The 16,478-nt window shown below is 37.3% G+C and overlaps 1 protein-coding gene across 6 annotated transcripts in view; it reads left to right on the top strand.

The window, feature by feature from the left end:
• Positions 1-16,478, top strand: part of TRIM36 (tripartite motif containing 36) — an 89,228-nt gene that overhangs the window by 13,532 nt on the left and 59,218 nt on the right. For 2 of the 6 annotated variants that reach the window (XM_031968469.1, XM_031968463.1), the window contains exons 1-2: positions 5,521-5,683; positions 12,677-12,914. In XM_031968469.1, coding sequence (XP_031824329.1) covers positions 5,528-5,683; positions 12,677-12,914 — 394 coding nt within the window. In that variant the 5' untranslated portion in view covers positions 5,521-5,527. Of the gene's footprint in view, positions 1-5,517; positions 5,684-8,797; positions 9,271-12,676; positions 12,915-16,478 lie in introns of those variants that run through there. The other 4 variants (XM_031968484.1, XM_003759496.4, XM_012541139.3 and 1 more) reach the window with 4 other exon arrangements.

The raw sequence follows: 16,478 nt of genomic DNA, 5'->3' as shown, positions 1-16,478 counted from the left end.
GAAAGTGGAAGTTTATTTTGTTTGTCATAATTCCCTGAGAAAAAATAATGTTAGATCTGCTTAACAAAAATTATTGCAAACATAAAAACCTCTTGCACTCTAAAATGATTCAACACTTTTGTTTTATAAATAAGAAAACAGGAGCACAGAGAATTTAAATAACTTGCCCAGAGTCACAGATTATGTCTAAGGTGGAAAAAGCCATTATTCCTGACAATCAAATCTATTGCTCCTTTATATAAGATTATATTTAAACTAGAAAGTTTTTTGTCATGTTCCTGTTTTAAAAAATCTCCAGAAAAGTGGTTTGGGAATTAGGATTCTCCATAAACTTTTTTTTTTCTCCATAAACTTAAATTTTTTTTTAAATTAAGTTTTTATTGATTTTTAATTTTTTTTAACATCACCCATCACCCTAGTCTCATGTATGTCTTTCCCCTCCCCCTCTCAGAGAATCATAAGACAAATATTTAAATTTTTTTCCAAAAACAACTAACTTTATTATACATAAAACATGCCAAGTACAATAGTTACCTTTCAAGGTAAGAACAACATATTAAAAAACATAACTCTCCCTAACAACTACATACAAAAACCTAGGAAATACTGTCTTAAGAATCTGTGTGAATAATAATACCAGCTTATATAATATTGCCTTTTGAACAAAGGCTCTGTGTTGGGACTTTATATACTATAAATTTTTTTTTATTTAATAGCCTTTCATTTACAGGTTATATGTATGAGTAACTTTACAGCATTAACAATTGCCAAACCTCTTGTTCCAATTTTTCACCTCTTACCCCCCTACCCCCTCCCCCAGATGGCAGGATGACCAGTAGATGTTAAATATATTAAAATATAAATTAGATACACAATAAGTATACATGACCAAACTGTTATTTTGCTGTACAAAAAGAATCAGACTCTGAAATATTGTACAATTAGCTTGTGAAGGAAATCAAAAATGCAGGTGTGCATAAATATAGGGATTGGGAATTCAATGTAATGGTTTTTAGTCATCTCCCAGAGTTCTTTTTCTGGGTATAGCTGGTTCAGTTCATTACTGCTCCATTAGAAATGATTTGGTTGATCTTGTTGCTGAGGATGGCCTGATCCATCAGAACTGGTCATCATCTAGTATTGTTGTTTTTTTATTTAATAGCCTTTCATTTACAGGTTATATGTATGAGTAACTTTACAGCATTAACAATTGCCAAACCTCTTGTTCCAATTTTTCACCTCTTACCCCCCTACCCCCTCCCCCAGATGGCAGGATGACCAGTAGATTAAATATATTAAAATATAAATTAGATACACAATAAGTATACATGACCAAAACGTTATTTTGCTGTACAAAAAGAATCAGACTCTGAAATATTGTACAATTAGCTTGTGAAGGAAATCAAAAATGCAGGTGTGCATAAATATAGGGATTGGGAATTCAATGTAATGGTTTTTAGTCATCTCCCAGAGTTCTTTTTCTGGGTATAGCTGGTTCAGTTCATTACTGCTCCATTAGAAATGATTTGGTTGATCTCGTTGCTGAGGATGGCCTGATCCATCAGAACTGGTCATCATCTAGTATTGTTGTTGAAGTATATAATGATCTCCTGGTCCTGCTCATTTCACTCAGCATCAGTTCGTGTAAGTCTCTCCAGGCCTTTCTGAAATCATCCTGTTGGTCATTTCTTACAGAACAATAATATTCCATAATATTCATATACCACAATTTATTCAGCCATTCTCCAACTGATGGGCATCCACTCAGTTTCCAGTTTCTAGCCACTACAAAGAGGGCTGCCACAAACATTCATGCACATACAGGTCCCTTTCCCTTCTTTATGATCTCTTTGGAATATAAGCCCAGTAGTAACACTGCTGGATCAAAGGGTATGCACAGTTATATAGTATAATTTTTATATTCAAAGATTTTTTTACGCAAAATGCTTCTAATTCTTAGTCATAATGATTAAGGGCTGACTTTAAGAAATCAAAGTGTAGAGTGATTTCCTACTTAGGGTTAAGTGACTTGCCCAGGGTCACACAGCTAGAAGTGTCAAAGTGTCTGAGATCAGATTTGAACTCAGGTCCTCCTGAATCCAGGGCTGGTGCTCTATCCACTGCACCATCCCAGATGTATCTGTGCTGTCTGTGCAGAAGTTTTTCAGTTTTAAATAATCAGCTATCTAAGTTATCTTTTGCAGTTGTTTGGTTGAGAATTTATCTCTTACCCCTAGATGTAAAACATATATGATCTCTTATCTAATTTTAAAAAATCTATGGTCTTTAATATTAGGATGAAATATCCATTTAGAATGTATTGTGGAACATAGTGTCATTAGTCTAAGCCTGTTTTCTGCCAGTCTGTTTTCCAGTTTTTCCAGCAGTTTTAATCAAATAAGATTTTTCCCTAGGTAATTTTGGTTTTCCACTTTATAAAACAGTGGATTATTGTTCTACTGTTTCTCAATCTCTCGTCTTGTTGATTCTATTGTTCTATTCTTTAATCAATACCAGATAATTTTGAAGATTGCTGCTTTATACCTTTGTGATTTTCGAATGGTCAGAACTAGCTACAGCTGTTTTGCTGTGCTCTTTCCCTTAGTTTTCATAGAGTGAGCCTCTCATCCAAATGACTTCCTGTTCTTGGGTCTTGTCTCCTTCATCAGGCCTGGCACCGGGAGTCCAGAGGTTGTTTTCCTCAGCACTGAAAGTTCAGAAGCTTTGCAGCACACTTGTGTCTGTGTTTCAGTTCCTGGCAGGCTTTTGTTTCTGAAGGGCTGGGGCCAACTTGGCTGTCAAGGCCCTAGCTAATTTCCCTAGCCTAGGGCTGATTCAGCACAGCACTGGAAATAGAGAGGGCTGAGTAAGATATAAGAATGGGTTTTGATGTAAACATGTATAGTGTCTTTGGATCTGCTAGTGCTGGTGGTAATATGAGGGGTAGGAGAGAGAAACAGAGAGCTCAGAGTCAATGAACATCTGTTCCTGAATTGTTTCCCTTTCTCTCAACCCTGTATTAGAGAAGGCCAACATTTGAGATGTGTGTGTGTGTGTGTGTGTGTGTGTGTGTGTGTGTGTGTGTGTGTATATGTATTTAACCATACAATACATATTTTGGAATATCAGTTCTCCAGAGGTACATAGCATTTTCCTTCATAAGTCCTTTATAGTTGATTTGAATGATCCTATTACTCAGAATAGCTTAGTCATTCACAGTTAAACTATGACCAATATTAATTACAATGCTTGCTTGGTTCTGCTTGTTTCACTCTATTTCATTTAAGTGTTATATGTTTGTCTAAAACCAGCCTGCTCATCATTTCGTATAGCATAGTAGTATTTGGTCATAACCATATACCACAACTTATTAAGCCATTTCCCCAATTGTTGGGCATCTCACTTTTCAGTTCTTTGGTACCACCACAAAGAGAGCTGGTATAAATACTTTAGAGTATATTTTCCTTTTCCCCTAATTACCATGAAAAACAGAGCTGGTATTTCTGGGTCAATGGGTATATACTTTTTATAACAATTTGGGCATAATTTCAGATCATTCTCCAAAATGGTTGAGTTCACAATTCCACCAATAGTGTGTGGTTTTTTTTTTATACGTACAAAACCTTTTTGAAAATGATTATTATCCACTTATCTCACAATGTTCTTGTTTCTTCATAAATTTCTTTACCCATAAAACCGATCGATGTTTCATGCTTTTCTAATTTACTAGCATCTCCCTTTATGTCTAGGTTATATATCCATTTCAACCTTATCTTGCTAACAGGTGTAAGACATTGATCTATACCCAGTTTCTGCCAGACTGTTTTCCAGTTTTTCTAACAATTTTTACTAAATAGTGAGTTCTTATTTCCACACCTTAGATCTTTTTGTTTATCAAATACAGGTTACTACTACAGATCATTTACTACTATGAATTGTGTATCTACTCCATTCCATTGATTCACCATTTTATTTCTTAGCCAATACCAAATAATTTTGAAAATCCCTGTCTTGTAAGAGTTAAGACCTGATATTGCTAGATCTGCTTCCTTTACATTTTTTCTCATTAATTCCTTTGGTATTCTTGATTTTTTTTGTTCTTCCAGATGAATTTTATTAATCTTTCTAGCTCAAATAATTTTTTGTTAGTTTAATTGGAATAGCATTGAATTGTTGAGATAGAATCGTTTTTATTGTATTGGCTCAGCCCACCCATGAACAATTTTTCTGAGGCAGGCCCTCCTGACTTCAGGGCTGGTGCTCTATCTACTGCTCTATCTACTATCTTCTTGTTTCTTCATAAATTTCTTTACCCATAAAACCGATCGATGTTTCATGCTTTTCTAATTTACTAGCATCTCCCTTTATGTCTAGGTTATATATCCATTTCAACCTTATCTTGCTAACAGGTGTAAGACATTGATCTATACCCAGTTTCTGCCAGACTGTTTTCCAGTTTTTCTAACAATTTTTACTAAATAGTGAGTTCTTATTTCCACACCTTAGATCTTTTTGTTTATCAAATACAGGTTACTACTACAGATCATTTACTACTATGAATTGTGTATCTACTCCATTCCATTGATTCACCATTTTATTTCTTAGCCAATACCAAATAATTTTGAAAATCCCTGTCTTGTAAGAGTTAAGACCTGATATTGCTAGATCTGCTTCCTTTACATTTTTTCTCATTAATTCCTTTGGTATTCTTGATTTTTTTTGTTCTTCCAGATGAATTTTATTAATCTTTCTAGCTCAAATAATTTTTTGTTAGTTTAATTGGAATAGCATTGAATTGTTGAGATAGAATCGTTTTTATTGTATTGGCTCAGCCCACCCATGAACAATTAATATTTTTCCAATTATTTAATCTGACTTTATTTGCATAAAATGTTTTATGATTATATTCATATAATTTCTGGGTTTCTCTTGGCAGATATTCATACATTCTTTTTTTTTTTTTTTTTTTTTTTTTCTGAGGCAGGCCCTCCTGACTTCAGGGCTGGTGCTCTATCTACTGCACCACCTAGCTGCCCCATATTCATCTGTTCTTAAGAATAATCCAGATAACCTAAACTATACAGTTCAATCTCATTTGTTTACTTATGATGTTTGAGGATTCATTAGGTCAGATCACTTATCTTTCTTTTGCAAGTTATAAAATCCTTGTCCTTTTTTAAACTTTTTCTTTCAAACTTTTTCACCAAGGCGTTAAAGATGGTTAAACAATTGGGTGGATACATAATAAGTGTTTTGGTTAGGTGTCTCTTTAAAGTTTTGATTTTCAGATACCCCTATTTTCATTTCTATTTTAAAAATCATGGAGACATGATCAGGCAGAACTGTGTTTTTGCTAACAGAAATACTTGGATGTTTTGAACAATTCTTATGAACAAGAGAAAAATAGCTTCCCTTCATTAGGAGAAGGGAACAATGCAGACAACAGCCTTAATACCAGTTGTCATTTACAGAGAAAAAGCTGAAAGATATTATGGAGTTCATCTTGTTCAACCTTCTCATTTTACAGATGAGGAAATTGAAGTCTAGAGATCATTTATCCAAGGTCACCCAGACAGTTATTGGAAGTTCCAGAACTAGAGAACCCAGGTCATCAGCACTGCCAGTAGTCACAATGCCTAATTGCATCTGTTTTGGAGATCTAATCTTGGAAAAAAGGAAAAAAGTAAGCAATGAATAACATGTTAAACTTCCACATCATTTAGCCAACTTAAATCAGACAATAGTACCACACGTTAGCTATGTGTTAAATTCCTATGTTGCAGATGAGGATTGATTCAGGTTCTTCTGTACTTCAGTTCTGATATTGGGATGAATCAATCTACTTGTAGAGCATATGACATTTAACAAAAGGAAGTATACTTAAGCCATAGCAATGAAAGACTATTCAGTGATACATGATCAATTTAGTTATATGTTGCACCCCTGAATTTCTGTTGTCAGTTTTTGTCTGCCACTCAGAAATTTGGGGGAGCAGAGTTTTTTTTTTGTCTTGTTTTGAGGCCACCAGGAAGCCTAAGGCTCAGTATCCTGAATCAATTAAGTCTCGAGGAAGGTTTCATTACATTTTAAAGAACAATTAGTTTAATTTACTTGATAAATATTGCCCCTGTCACACTATATGTGTTTTTTAAAAAGCACAAAAAAATGGAAAAAGTATGATATATTTTATGTTGATTGGTTAGATTAAATAGTCGTCATTGCTGCTTCGATTTAACAAGCGTGGTAAGGGTTGAGAGAACAAGAAAATGAAACTAAAGGTAAATAAATGTAAAGTAAGTTTTTATTTATGTAAACTAAAACAAATATTAAAATGAGCACAGACAGTACTGGAGTCACATACACTTAAATAAGTCAAATAAACATGTAATCTTGTAGATATCACTCTTTCTAGTAGTACATAACTGCACCCAAACCTTCTGAGTTGGTCTTTATTGTTGTTTATGGTATTTAAAAGTTTTGTTTTTCCCTTGACCTACCCCTTGAGGCCCCTGATCCTGCTTATTCTTTCCAGTTATCCCTAATTTTCATAATTTCTCCATTTCCAAAGCACTCTAATTTAGAAATTTGATGTTCATAGAATTAGAACTGATTTGGTCCAATTTTTTATTTTATAGATAACTGAGGGCCCAAGAGATATGGTGATTTACCACGGTTACATGGGTAATAAATGTCAAATGTGAAATTTGAACTTAGGCTCTCTGGCTCTAAAACCAGTGTTTATCACTGTCATGCCTGAATTAGTGTAACTAATGACTAGCCCAAAATACTTCTTGAGCAGTTTCTACATACCTAACATGGTGCAAAGGAATGGTTCTGGCACACAAGTAATTTGAGAGATAAAATGAAACATATGAATCAAATGTTAAAGAAAGTATATACCATTTCAAAAGTCTTTCTTGACACCATTCTGCCTCAATGCTCATATCTAATAAGTTGCCAAGAATATCTTTTGCATTTGAATCTTTCTCTCCATTCATGCAACCATCAGGCTTATATTATCTCTCACCTAGACTATTACAAAAGCTTCTTTTTAAAAAAATATTTATTTTTAACTAAAGCTTTTTATTTACAAAACATATGCATAGGTAATTTTTCAACATTGACCCTTGCAAACACTTCTGTTCCAAATTATACTCCTCCTTCCCTCCACCCCCTCCCCTAGATGGCAGGTAGTCCAATACATGTTAAATCTGTTAAAATATGTTAAATCCAATATATGTATACATATTTATACAGTTATGTTGCTGCACAAAAAAAATCTGATCAATAAGGAAAAACTGGGAAAGAAAAAAAAATGCAAGCAAACAGGAATGACAATGTTATGTTGTGGTCCACACTCAGCTCCCACGGTCCTCTTTTTGGGTGTAGATGGCTTTCTTCATCACTGAACAATTGGAATTGGTTTGAATCATCTTATTTTTGAAGAGAGTCACGTCCATCAGAATTGATATATAATAGTCTTGTTGCTGTGTTTAATGATCTCCTGGTTCTGTCCATTTCACTTAGCATGAGTTTATGTAAGTCCAGACCTCTCTGTATTCATCCTGCTGTTTGTTTCTTACAGAACAATAATATTCTATAACACTCATACAGCATAACTTATTCAGCCATTCTCCCACCGATGGGCATCCACTCAGTTTCCAGTTTCTAGACACTACAAACAGGGCTGCCACAAACATTTTGCACATGTGGGTCCCTTTCCCTCCTTTAAGGTCTCCTTGGGATACAGGTCTAGTAGAAACACTGCTGGGTCAAAGGGTATGCCTCTTAATTGGACTCTGCCTCCCCTTTCTCCTTTCCCACTAATACTTCCCACAGCTTTTAGAAATCTTCAGTGGGGGTATTAGAAAACAAACACCTTTCCACAACTGAAATTGAATGATCCACTACATCATTATCAACTTAAACATGAATTGAAATGGAGAATGGAAAGATCATAAGCAGCCCAGAGTTCTCAGGAATACCAATAACAAATGTCACACCACCTTCTTCTCCAATCTTCCCTCCCCCATTCCACATCCCTCCAAAAAAAGAGAAAGTTAGCTCCTCCACCTCATCTAGGACTTCGGAAAAGGACTGTGGAGGTGGGTCGAACATAAAGCCTACGTTAAAAAATGAAAAAAAAAAGGGGGGGGGTCTGTTTTTGGTGAAGAAAGGAGCTTCTTAGACGGTGGTGCTGGAGCCTCTCCTCTCTCCACTTTGATCACTCGACTAGTCTACGTGACTGTGCCCGCTGCGTTGACAAAGTTTGGGGCATCCTTGGGGGAGGGGGAAGGAATACGGTGTTTTCCGAAGAGACAGGGGCGGGATGATTGGCTTGCAGGAGGGTGGGGAGAGAGGAGGCGGGGAGAAGTCTTTGTGGATATAACCTAGACTAATATCTAGAGCTGGTTTTAGTCCTGATGGACAGCTCCAAGCTCAGGAAAAGATCCAAATGCCAACAGCAGAGATACCAGAGAGGGGGAAATCCCAAGGCTTCTCATCCTTTGCGGTCCCGTTCTTTCTTCCTTCTTTTGGCTTTGCACTGTGAAGGGGGAAATGCCCTATAATAAATCATCTTGGGGGGAAAAGAAAGGAGAAACTAAACCAGACTTCCCTTTTATCCTCCGTACCCAGTTCCACTCGCAAGGAAGGCACCCGGCTCCCGGAGAGTCTACTAGGCTTTGGGCCGCCCCGCCCTCATTATGCGGTGGGGCGCCGGTTGCCTAGGCGACTGGAGAGCTTACCCCACCTCCCTTCCAGCCCCTCCCCCGGTCGGCCATCCCAAGCTCCTTCTCCCTCGCCCCCGCCCCCCTCGGTCGCAGAAGTAGCAGTTAGCTACAGGCTACAGTCATCGCCCGGAGCTGGGGCTCTAGCTGGCAGCCAGACCCCGCGGAGCTTAGCTTCGAGTTCTGCGCTCCCGAGGCCGCTCCACTTCCCTTTCTTCCCCCCTGCCCTTTCCCACCTCCCGCCACCCCCACCCCTCCTTGCGTCATTCAAGACTCATCCACTCCCCAGCCTATCCCCGCCTCCCCACACCTTTGACTGACCTACTACGAGATCCTTTACCGGGCCTCGCCCTCTCCCCCCCTCCGCAGCCCCGGGGTCTCGCGCTTCTCTGTCCACGCGTGTCTCACCTCGCGCTCTGGGCTCGGGCCTCCACGAGCGAATCCTTTCCCCATCTGGCACCGGTCCTGTAGCCCTGCGCGACCTCCCTACATGACACCCGGCTGAGGGTCGGCGATGGAGGGAGACTGTGTAGAATCGCTAGTAAGTATGCTCTTTTTCTGGGGAAGCCATGGCTGCCGTGCGAGGGCAAGGAGGCTCGGTCCCGCCTCACACCTCCGGGGAGGCGGCACTGGCGGGCACGGCCGGGGGAGGTCTCGGTGAGCTTGGGCCGCTGCTCTTCTGCTTCCCTTCCGGGAGGGGACCCATCGGAGACCCAGCTCACCGCTCCTTCCCGGCGCCGCCACGCCCTCCGGCGGGGGCGGCGGCGGCGGCTTCCACCTCCAGCCTGGTGGCGGGGCTCCAGGCTTGGCCTGCCCACCGCCAGGATGAAGGGGCTCACAGTGCCGGCGGGATGGAGAGAGCCCCGGGGGCGGCGCGGAGGGTGGGGACGCCTCGGCTGCCCTGGCCGCGCTGGGATCGGCTCCTCCTTTTTTGGCGGAGGGAATCTGGGGTCGTCGGCTGTACTTGAGCACCTTTGAATAAAGAAATCAGGGAGGGGTTTTTTGTTTTTTTTTTTTTGACTTTTTGTGAGCAATAGGAGCCCGGTGAATTAATTACAGGAAATGCGGATGTTGTCAAAGCGCACCTGCTGTAATGTTTGATCTATTGCTCAGCCACGTTTAATAGCTGCTTTGGGTGCGTTTTGCCGGAGACGGTTTGCAAACTCATTCTGCTCAGATTCCTGCTAGAATTCACCACTACCTATCCTGCCCGAGCGTTTGGCTCCTCCAGATTTAGCCGGCAGAGACGCCGGGGTCCCTTCTGGGGGAGCACGAAGTGGAAGAGTTGTGGCAGGAGTGCTGGCATTTATAACTGATAATAATAATAATAATAATAATAGTGAACGTTTACATACCTCCTGCCAGGGGCCAGTCTAAGCGCTTTACAGTCATTATCCCCGTGAGCCCTCCCAACAGCCCTGGGAGTAAGGAGCGGCTACTCCCTTTTTATAGATGCTGAAACAGACAGCAGTAGAAAGAGCCCTGGGTCTGAATTTAAGACCACTCCTCTTCCTGACTTCAGATTTGGTTTCAGACACTAGCCGTGTGACCCTGGACAGGCCATTTAGCCATGTTTACCCCAGTTTCCTCATCTGTGAGATAAGTACTTTGCCGTTTTCTTTGCTAACTTAAGTTTCTGTGCCAAGAAAACCCCTAAAAGAGGTTTGACTCGGGAGGAATCACACCATTGGAAAACGACTTAACGTATGAGGAAACTGAAACAGGTTAATTGACTTGTTCAGACTCAGGGCTCCGTCATCGCTCCATCTAGCTGCCATATTGGGGAATGTCAAATTGAACAGACGGTAAATTAACAAATCGGGATAATTACCTGTGCCACGTTTCTTCTTGTTGTTGTGTGGAGGTCTGACTCAGCTCTGTAGAATGGATCTCTTCATGTGAGAGGATGGTGGTGATGATTCAAGGAGACCGAGAGACAGTTGCCTTCTCTGACCTCTCTCCTCTTCCCTTTTGCCTCCAATTTATTTCATTCCCAATCCACATAGAATATCTGCATAAGTAAAGGCTGCTTGCAACTCCTTATGATTCACAGCGGTGGAGGTTCTCGGAGAACTGACTTGCCCTTTCACTTAGGCATGGTCCTTGACACTTGTCATTTAAGGAGTGGGGCTGCATTGTAACAGTAGTTTGTTCTGAGGGACCTGTAATTGGGACAAGATTTTTCCCGTTGGATAGAATTGTTTAGTTATCTTAGATAAGTTTTTTAAAGCCTCTTTGGGTCTCAGTTTACTCATCTGTATAATGAAGAGGTTGGACAGTACCCTAATTGTTGTGAAGTGAATGAGCTAAAAATGGTTTTTACTTTTTAAAATAAAGTTTTACTGTATTTAAAAATTAAAAACAATTCTTAACTCATAGATCTTAGAAAAAAAGGCAGTGGCTGGATTTGGCCTTTGACTCATAGTTTGCCTGCCTTCTCTTGGATTAGATGGACTTTTTAAGTTCCCTTCCTGCTTTAAATGTAGGATCTTCTGATCATCATGATAAGGAATCCAAATTAACATCATTGAATGTCCTCTAGAAAAAATGAAGTGAGTTGAAATATATTTGTATGATATGTATGATGTATGATAAACTATATATTTGAGGTTTTAAAGTATAGAATAACATCAACGCCTATTTCAGGAAGTCAAAACAATTATTATTCATTGAATCTTTTCTGAAGCTTAATTATTCTGCCATACTCCACATTCAGTGCAGATGGATTTTATTTAACATCCAAATGATATAAAAATACAGTACATCAAAAATATCAAGATCCAAGTGATTGTGCTCTGTTAGTGAATTATTACTTATAATGCTATTTACTTACAGAAGGATAGCATTATGTTGTTTTCTTGAAAACATACACATTAAAATTTTGGAGGGTACATCTTTAAACTAATAAACATGAAGCTTACTAGTGCTAATATTATTTGGATGTTATTGATTTGGAAGGGCTATTGAATCTTAGAATTTTAGTACCAGATTTTTACAAGTGAGAAAACTGGTCCAGAAATTACTTAATGACATGCTGACATGCTGAACAGAAAACATTAAATAGAGCGTAAAATCATAGTATTTGATATTTGATTTTTTCATTCTATATAAAAGTGAAACATAAAGGACATACTTATGTAAGATCCCCAAATGGTTTGTTGTATTAATAAAAACTAAAAGTTTTACTAATTGTTTCTATTGAAAATATGACCATAATTTATAAGTCTAATTTTTGTTGTTTTTATTTTTGTAGACTACTTTAAAAATAAAGTAATTTTTATTTAACCTAGAAATATACAACATATGTATAGCAATGGACACAATTCTAGATCTCAAAGATATATAATTGCAGAATTCAGCCATGTAAAGAGATTTAAAGTAAATGTCTTTAAATATTTTAATGGATACAAAAATTATCTTAAGTTTTTGGCAGTCAGAAGCTGAATTTATTGCAAAAAAAGAATAGTTTATTCATAGTGCTGTTCATATTGCATCAGTTTGTAATTTCAAGTTTTTGCAAAAATGTTTTACCAAGTTTTCCTTAAAGTCATGCATATCAACATTAGCTTTATAGTTTATTGACAATTTATTGGAATTTAGATTGTGGTATAATTTATTCTCCTCAATACATTCCTGATTTGTTTTACCATGGTGTACTCAGTCCTTCAACATTACCTGCCATTGTCTCATTTACCACATTATGTGTCCTTATACCATGAGCCTTGGGGATGGTAAGTTGCTCCTTACAGAGAGGAAGATTCAGATTTATTTTTAAAAATTATGTTCCTTGGTTATTTTTCTGGAAAGATATCTGAAATAGCTGTTTATATACATGCATTTGTATATATATGCATGCATGTCTATGAAAACATGTTATATATAAAATACATTTATCTACAGCTAAGTGTCTTTTTTGTCTCTGACTTCTTTTTCTTCCTTCACTTAAGGTTACTATTAAGAATATTGAACGAGAGCTCATCTGCCCAGCATGCAAGGAACTATTTACCCATCCATTGATCCTTCCCTGTCAGCACAGTATCTGTCATAAATGTGTTAAAGAACTTCTTTTACTGACACTTGATGATTCATTTAATGATGTGGCATCAGAGAGCTCCTGTCAAAGTAGCCCTCGGCTTCGAGTCCAGTCTCCTAGTATGGATAAAATTGACAGAATTAACAGAGCAGGTATGTGCCAGAATATCTGGACATTTAGCTTCTGTTCTGACATATGTTGAATGGTAACAGATAGGAAATTTGTATTTCACGATATTTGACTATTGTAGCCAAATGAATAATGTTGTTATCAAGGTTTTTTTTTTTTTTTTTATTTTAGAATGTCAATTTACACTTTGAAATGGTAGATTTTCAAAATGCTGTGCATACATTTAACTCATATCGAGTACCACTTTTTGCAAAGCACTCTACTAAGATCTTTGGGACAGGTGATTTATAAAGTTAGGGGAAAATACATATATGAGTTTTTGAAATTTTATAACATTTGGAAGTGAAGATAAATATAAACAGGAATTTTTACAAGAGAAAATCATAATTTTTGATCTTCAAATATGTATAGAATCAACTACATAGTTGGGTTATTGATAGTTTTGAAGGCTCATATTTGAAGGCTTGTAAATCTTTGGTATCATTAATTCACACTGATCACTTTCTGCTAATTAACTTAATCCCATTTTATTTTTGTGTAGGGGTAGGAATATAATACGTGATTTTATTGGCATAGGGAATATCTATGTTAGTAAGCTCCCTCTACAATGTAGGTTGTTTACATATGTGCAGCATATAATTTTAGAGTTGCATAGAACTCTTAAATACTTAAGTGATTTGCCCCAGGTGACACAGACTGTGTGTAATATAGGTGAGAATTGAGCAGAGGTCTTAGCTTCCAGGAAAGCTTCCATTTGCTGCTGCATGATTTTGCCTAACTATATATTTTTTTTCAAGAATAATAGTTTGAAAACTTTTTGTTATAAATCTGATCACCATATCACTAATGCATGTCACAGACTTCACTTTTTATATCTGGATATTGTCAAAAACTGTGATGAATGAAGGAAAAATATTAGCTACTTTCAATTCATATCACAGTAAGAAAAGTTATATTGAACAGTAATCCAATAGTTGATTCTTGTTCGGAGTCTTTCAAAGGCTAATTTGGATTGGGACTGCAGTTACGAAATATAGAAGTCCAACAGTGATGGATCTTTTCAGGAAAAATATGAGATTTCTGCAGAAGTGGAATCAATATCAGATTCCCTAATACAGAGGTGAGGATTTGTGAGGAAGGGGATGCCAAAGATTCTATATGGGCTTGCTACATCACCCCATGGGGGTACTTGGCTACATGCTTTTCCTTTGAATTTTGCTTGAAAGTTAAATGGTCAGCATGCTATCACAGTCACCCCTAACTGCTTTTTGAAAGGTGTTTAGATTAAAATTTTTCATTCTAAACAAAAATTTTAGCAAGGAGGTGTGACTTGCCTTTTGATAATTACAAATTAAGCAGATTTCTAGTAGGGTAGCTCTACAGTAGCTTCCTTTTTTGTGTGTGTCTCCTGTCATATAGGGCTTTTTTTGTGAAGTATTTTTATGCTTGTATTCTTCACCCCGGGGCAACTGTGTGTGGCAGTGGACAGTGCCAAGCCTGAAATCAGGATGACTCATCTTCCTGAGTTCAAACCTGGCCTCAGACACTTAGCTAGCAGTGTGATCCTGGGCAAGTCTCTTTAATTCTATTTGCCTTAGTTTCCTCATCTGTAAAATGAGCTAGGGAAGGAAACAGCAAACTGCTCTAGTATCTTTGCCAAGAAAACCCAAATCAGGTCACGAAGAGTCGGACATGACTGAAACAACCGAACAACGACGATCACCACCACCATCTTCACCTACAACCACAACAACAGCCTTCATGTACCCAGTAACCAAGAGTGGCTTATAAATGAGCTATTTTATCATTACAAAAGCGAGGGGTATTTTGAAATTTATTAAAGGTTTGAATGCCAACTGGCTTATTGAACGTATTCTGCATATTTTTTAATTCACTAAAATAAATGTGTACAATGCACAGTATACTGGGACAACTGCTAGAGATATAAGGACAAGTAAACAACTTTTAATTGTCCTCAAGAATATTCATTATTTAGCTGGGAGTTCAGATTTACACGGGCCAATATAATGCATCAAGTGAAGACAAATACACCGGAGTTGGTAGTACAAGATATGGTTAGTTAGGTGGTGTCATGGATTGAATCAGCCTCAGATACTCAGTAGCTATGTGACCTTGGGCAGATCATTTAACCTCTGTTTTCTCAGTTTCTTCAGCTATAAAATGGGGATAATAATCTAATCTTGCTTTTGAAAATTATTGTGAGGATCAATGTTTGTAAAGAGTTTAACTGCCATATAGTGGGGACTATAGAGGAGGCACCACAGACACTATAATTGTCATTATTATTTTATCAGATAATATAATCTTCCCACATGGAAATCAATCAAAATTTCACAAAAAATAGTACTTGAACTAGATGTTATTTATTATATACACATATTTTGTATCTATTATATATGTATATTATATATGTATATATTATTGTATATTGTATATATATATTACATATGTATATTATATATGTATATATATCATCATATATATCATATATATATCATATATATCAGCAGACATCCTTTTCAGTGTAGTGCTTCTTTATTACCTGGTTTTCATTGACTGGCCAACAATTATTTTTAGGTCAAGCCCCATTTGGCCATTTTTTGGGCCCTGAGTAACTCAGAGTGAACGTAAATAGCAGTTGTTTCTGTTTTGGCCAGGAACTCTTGAGGATCTTCCCCTCCCAGATTGATATGCATGTATATAGATATATACATACATACACACACACATACATACATATTTTTTTTGACTAAGTAAAAGAGATAATTTTCTGCTTTCTTACCTAGCCTTAACCACCGAGTGTCTCTTCAGTCAAACTGAGACCTGTTAAAAATCTTAGCATATCATAAGGTGAAGGTCTCCCACTGCATCCAGAGCCATCTCTAGTTGTCCTGATCTATATCTTGCTCTACTGGATCCTATGGCTCTGGAGGAGAAGAGGAGGCTGGTAACTTTGCACATCTTTCCCTCACTTAAATTCAAGTCACTTTCTTGTCCTTCAAGAATGAAGCACAAACAACAACTTCATTACCAACTTTTTTTGCAAGAAGAAACTACTTTTTTTTCCCTGAATAATTAAGTGGATAATAGATATTAAGAAAGTTTGCTAACATGAAAACTATTGACTAGTCCTATTTTCTATTGTGCTTTCATTTCTATCGAGAATTCTAAGAAAAAGTAGAGAAGGGTACAGTAGCAGTAATCAATTTGGAGATCTTATTAGACATGACTTTAATAATCTACTTCTGGTAAATCTTGATAAACTGGTTAGAACCCTTTGATTTTCTGTGACTAAGAAAGTTGAACAATCCTTAGAGGCTGAAGGAACAGGAATATTGAGAAATTCAAATTCTTTAGTTTACACTATCAATTATGATTCTAGTTAGATATTAACTCTTCATTACCTATCTGGATTTATTTTTTGTAGACCTCTCTCTTCAACATATTTAACTTAGCTCTTCAATTTTAAATTTGTCAACTTTCATTTGTGATTAACATGAAATAACTTAATCATATCTATCTTAATAGCTTTGCTACTTTTCAGAACCTACCCAACTATTATTATG

Source organism: Sarcophilus harrisii, chromosome 1, assembly GCF_902635505.1.
Source record: "Sarcophilus harrisii chromosome 1, mSarHar1.11, whole genome shotgun sequence".
Lineage (NCBI taxonomy): Eukaryota > Metazoa > Chordata > Mammalia > Dasyuromorphia > Dasyuridae > Sarcophilus > Sarcophilus harrisii.
The sequence above is the reverse complement of the archived record's forward strand: the minus strand, read 5'-3'. Positions and strand labels throughout refer to the sequence as shown.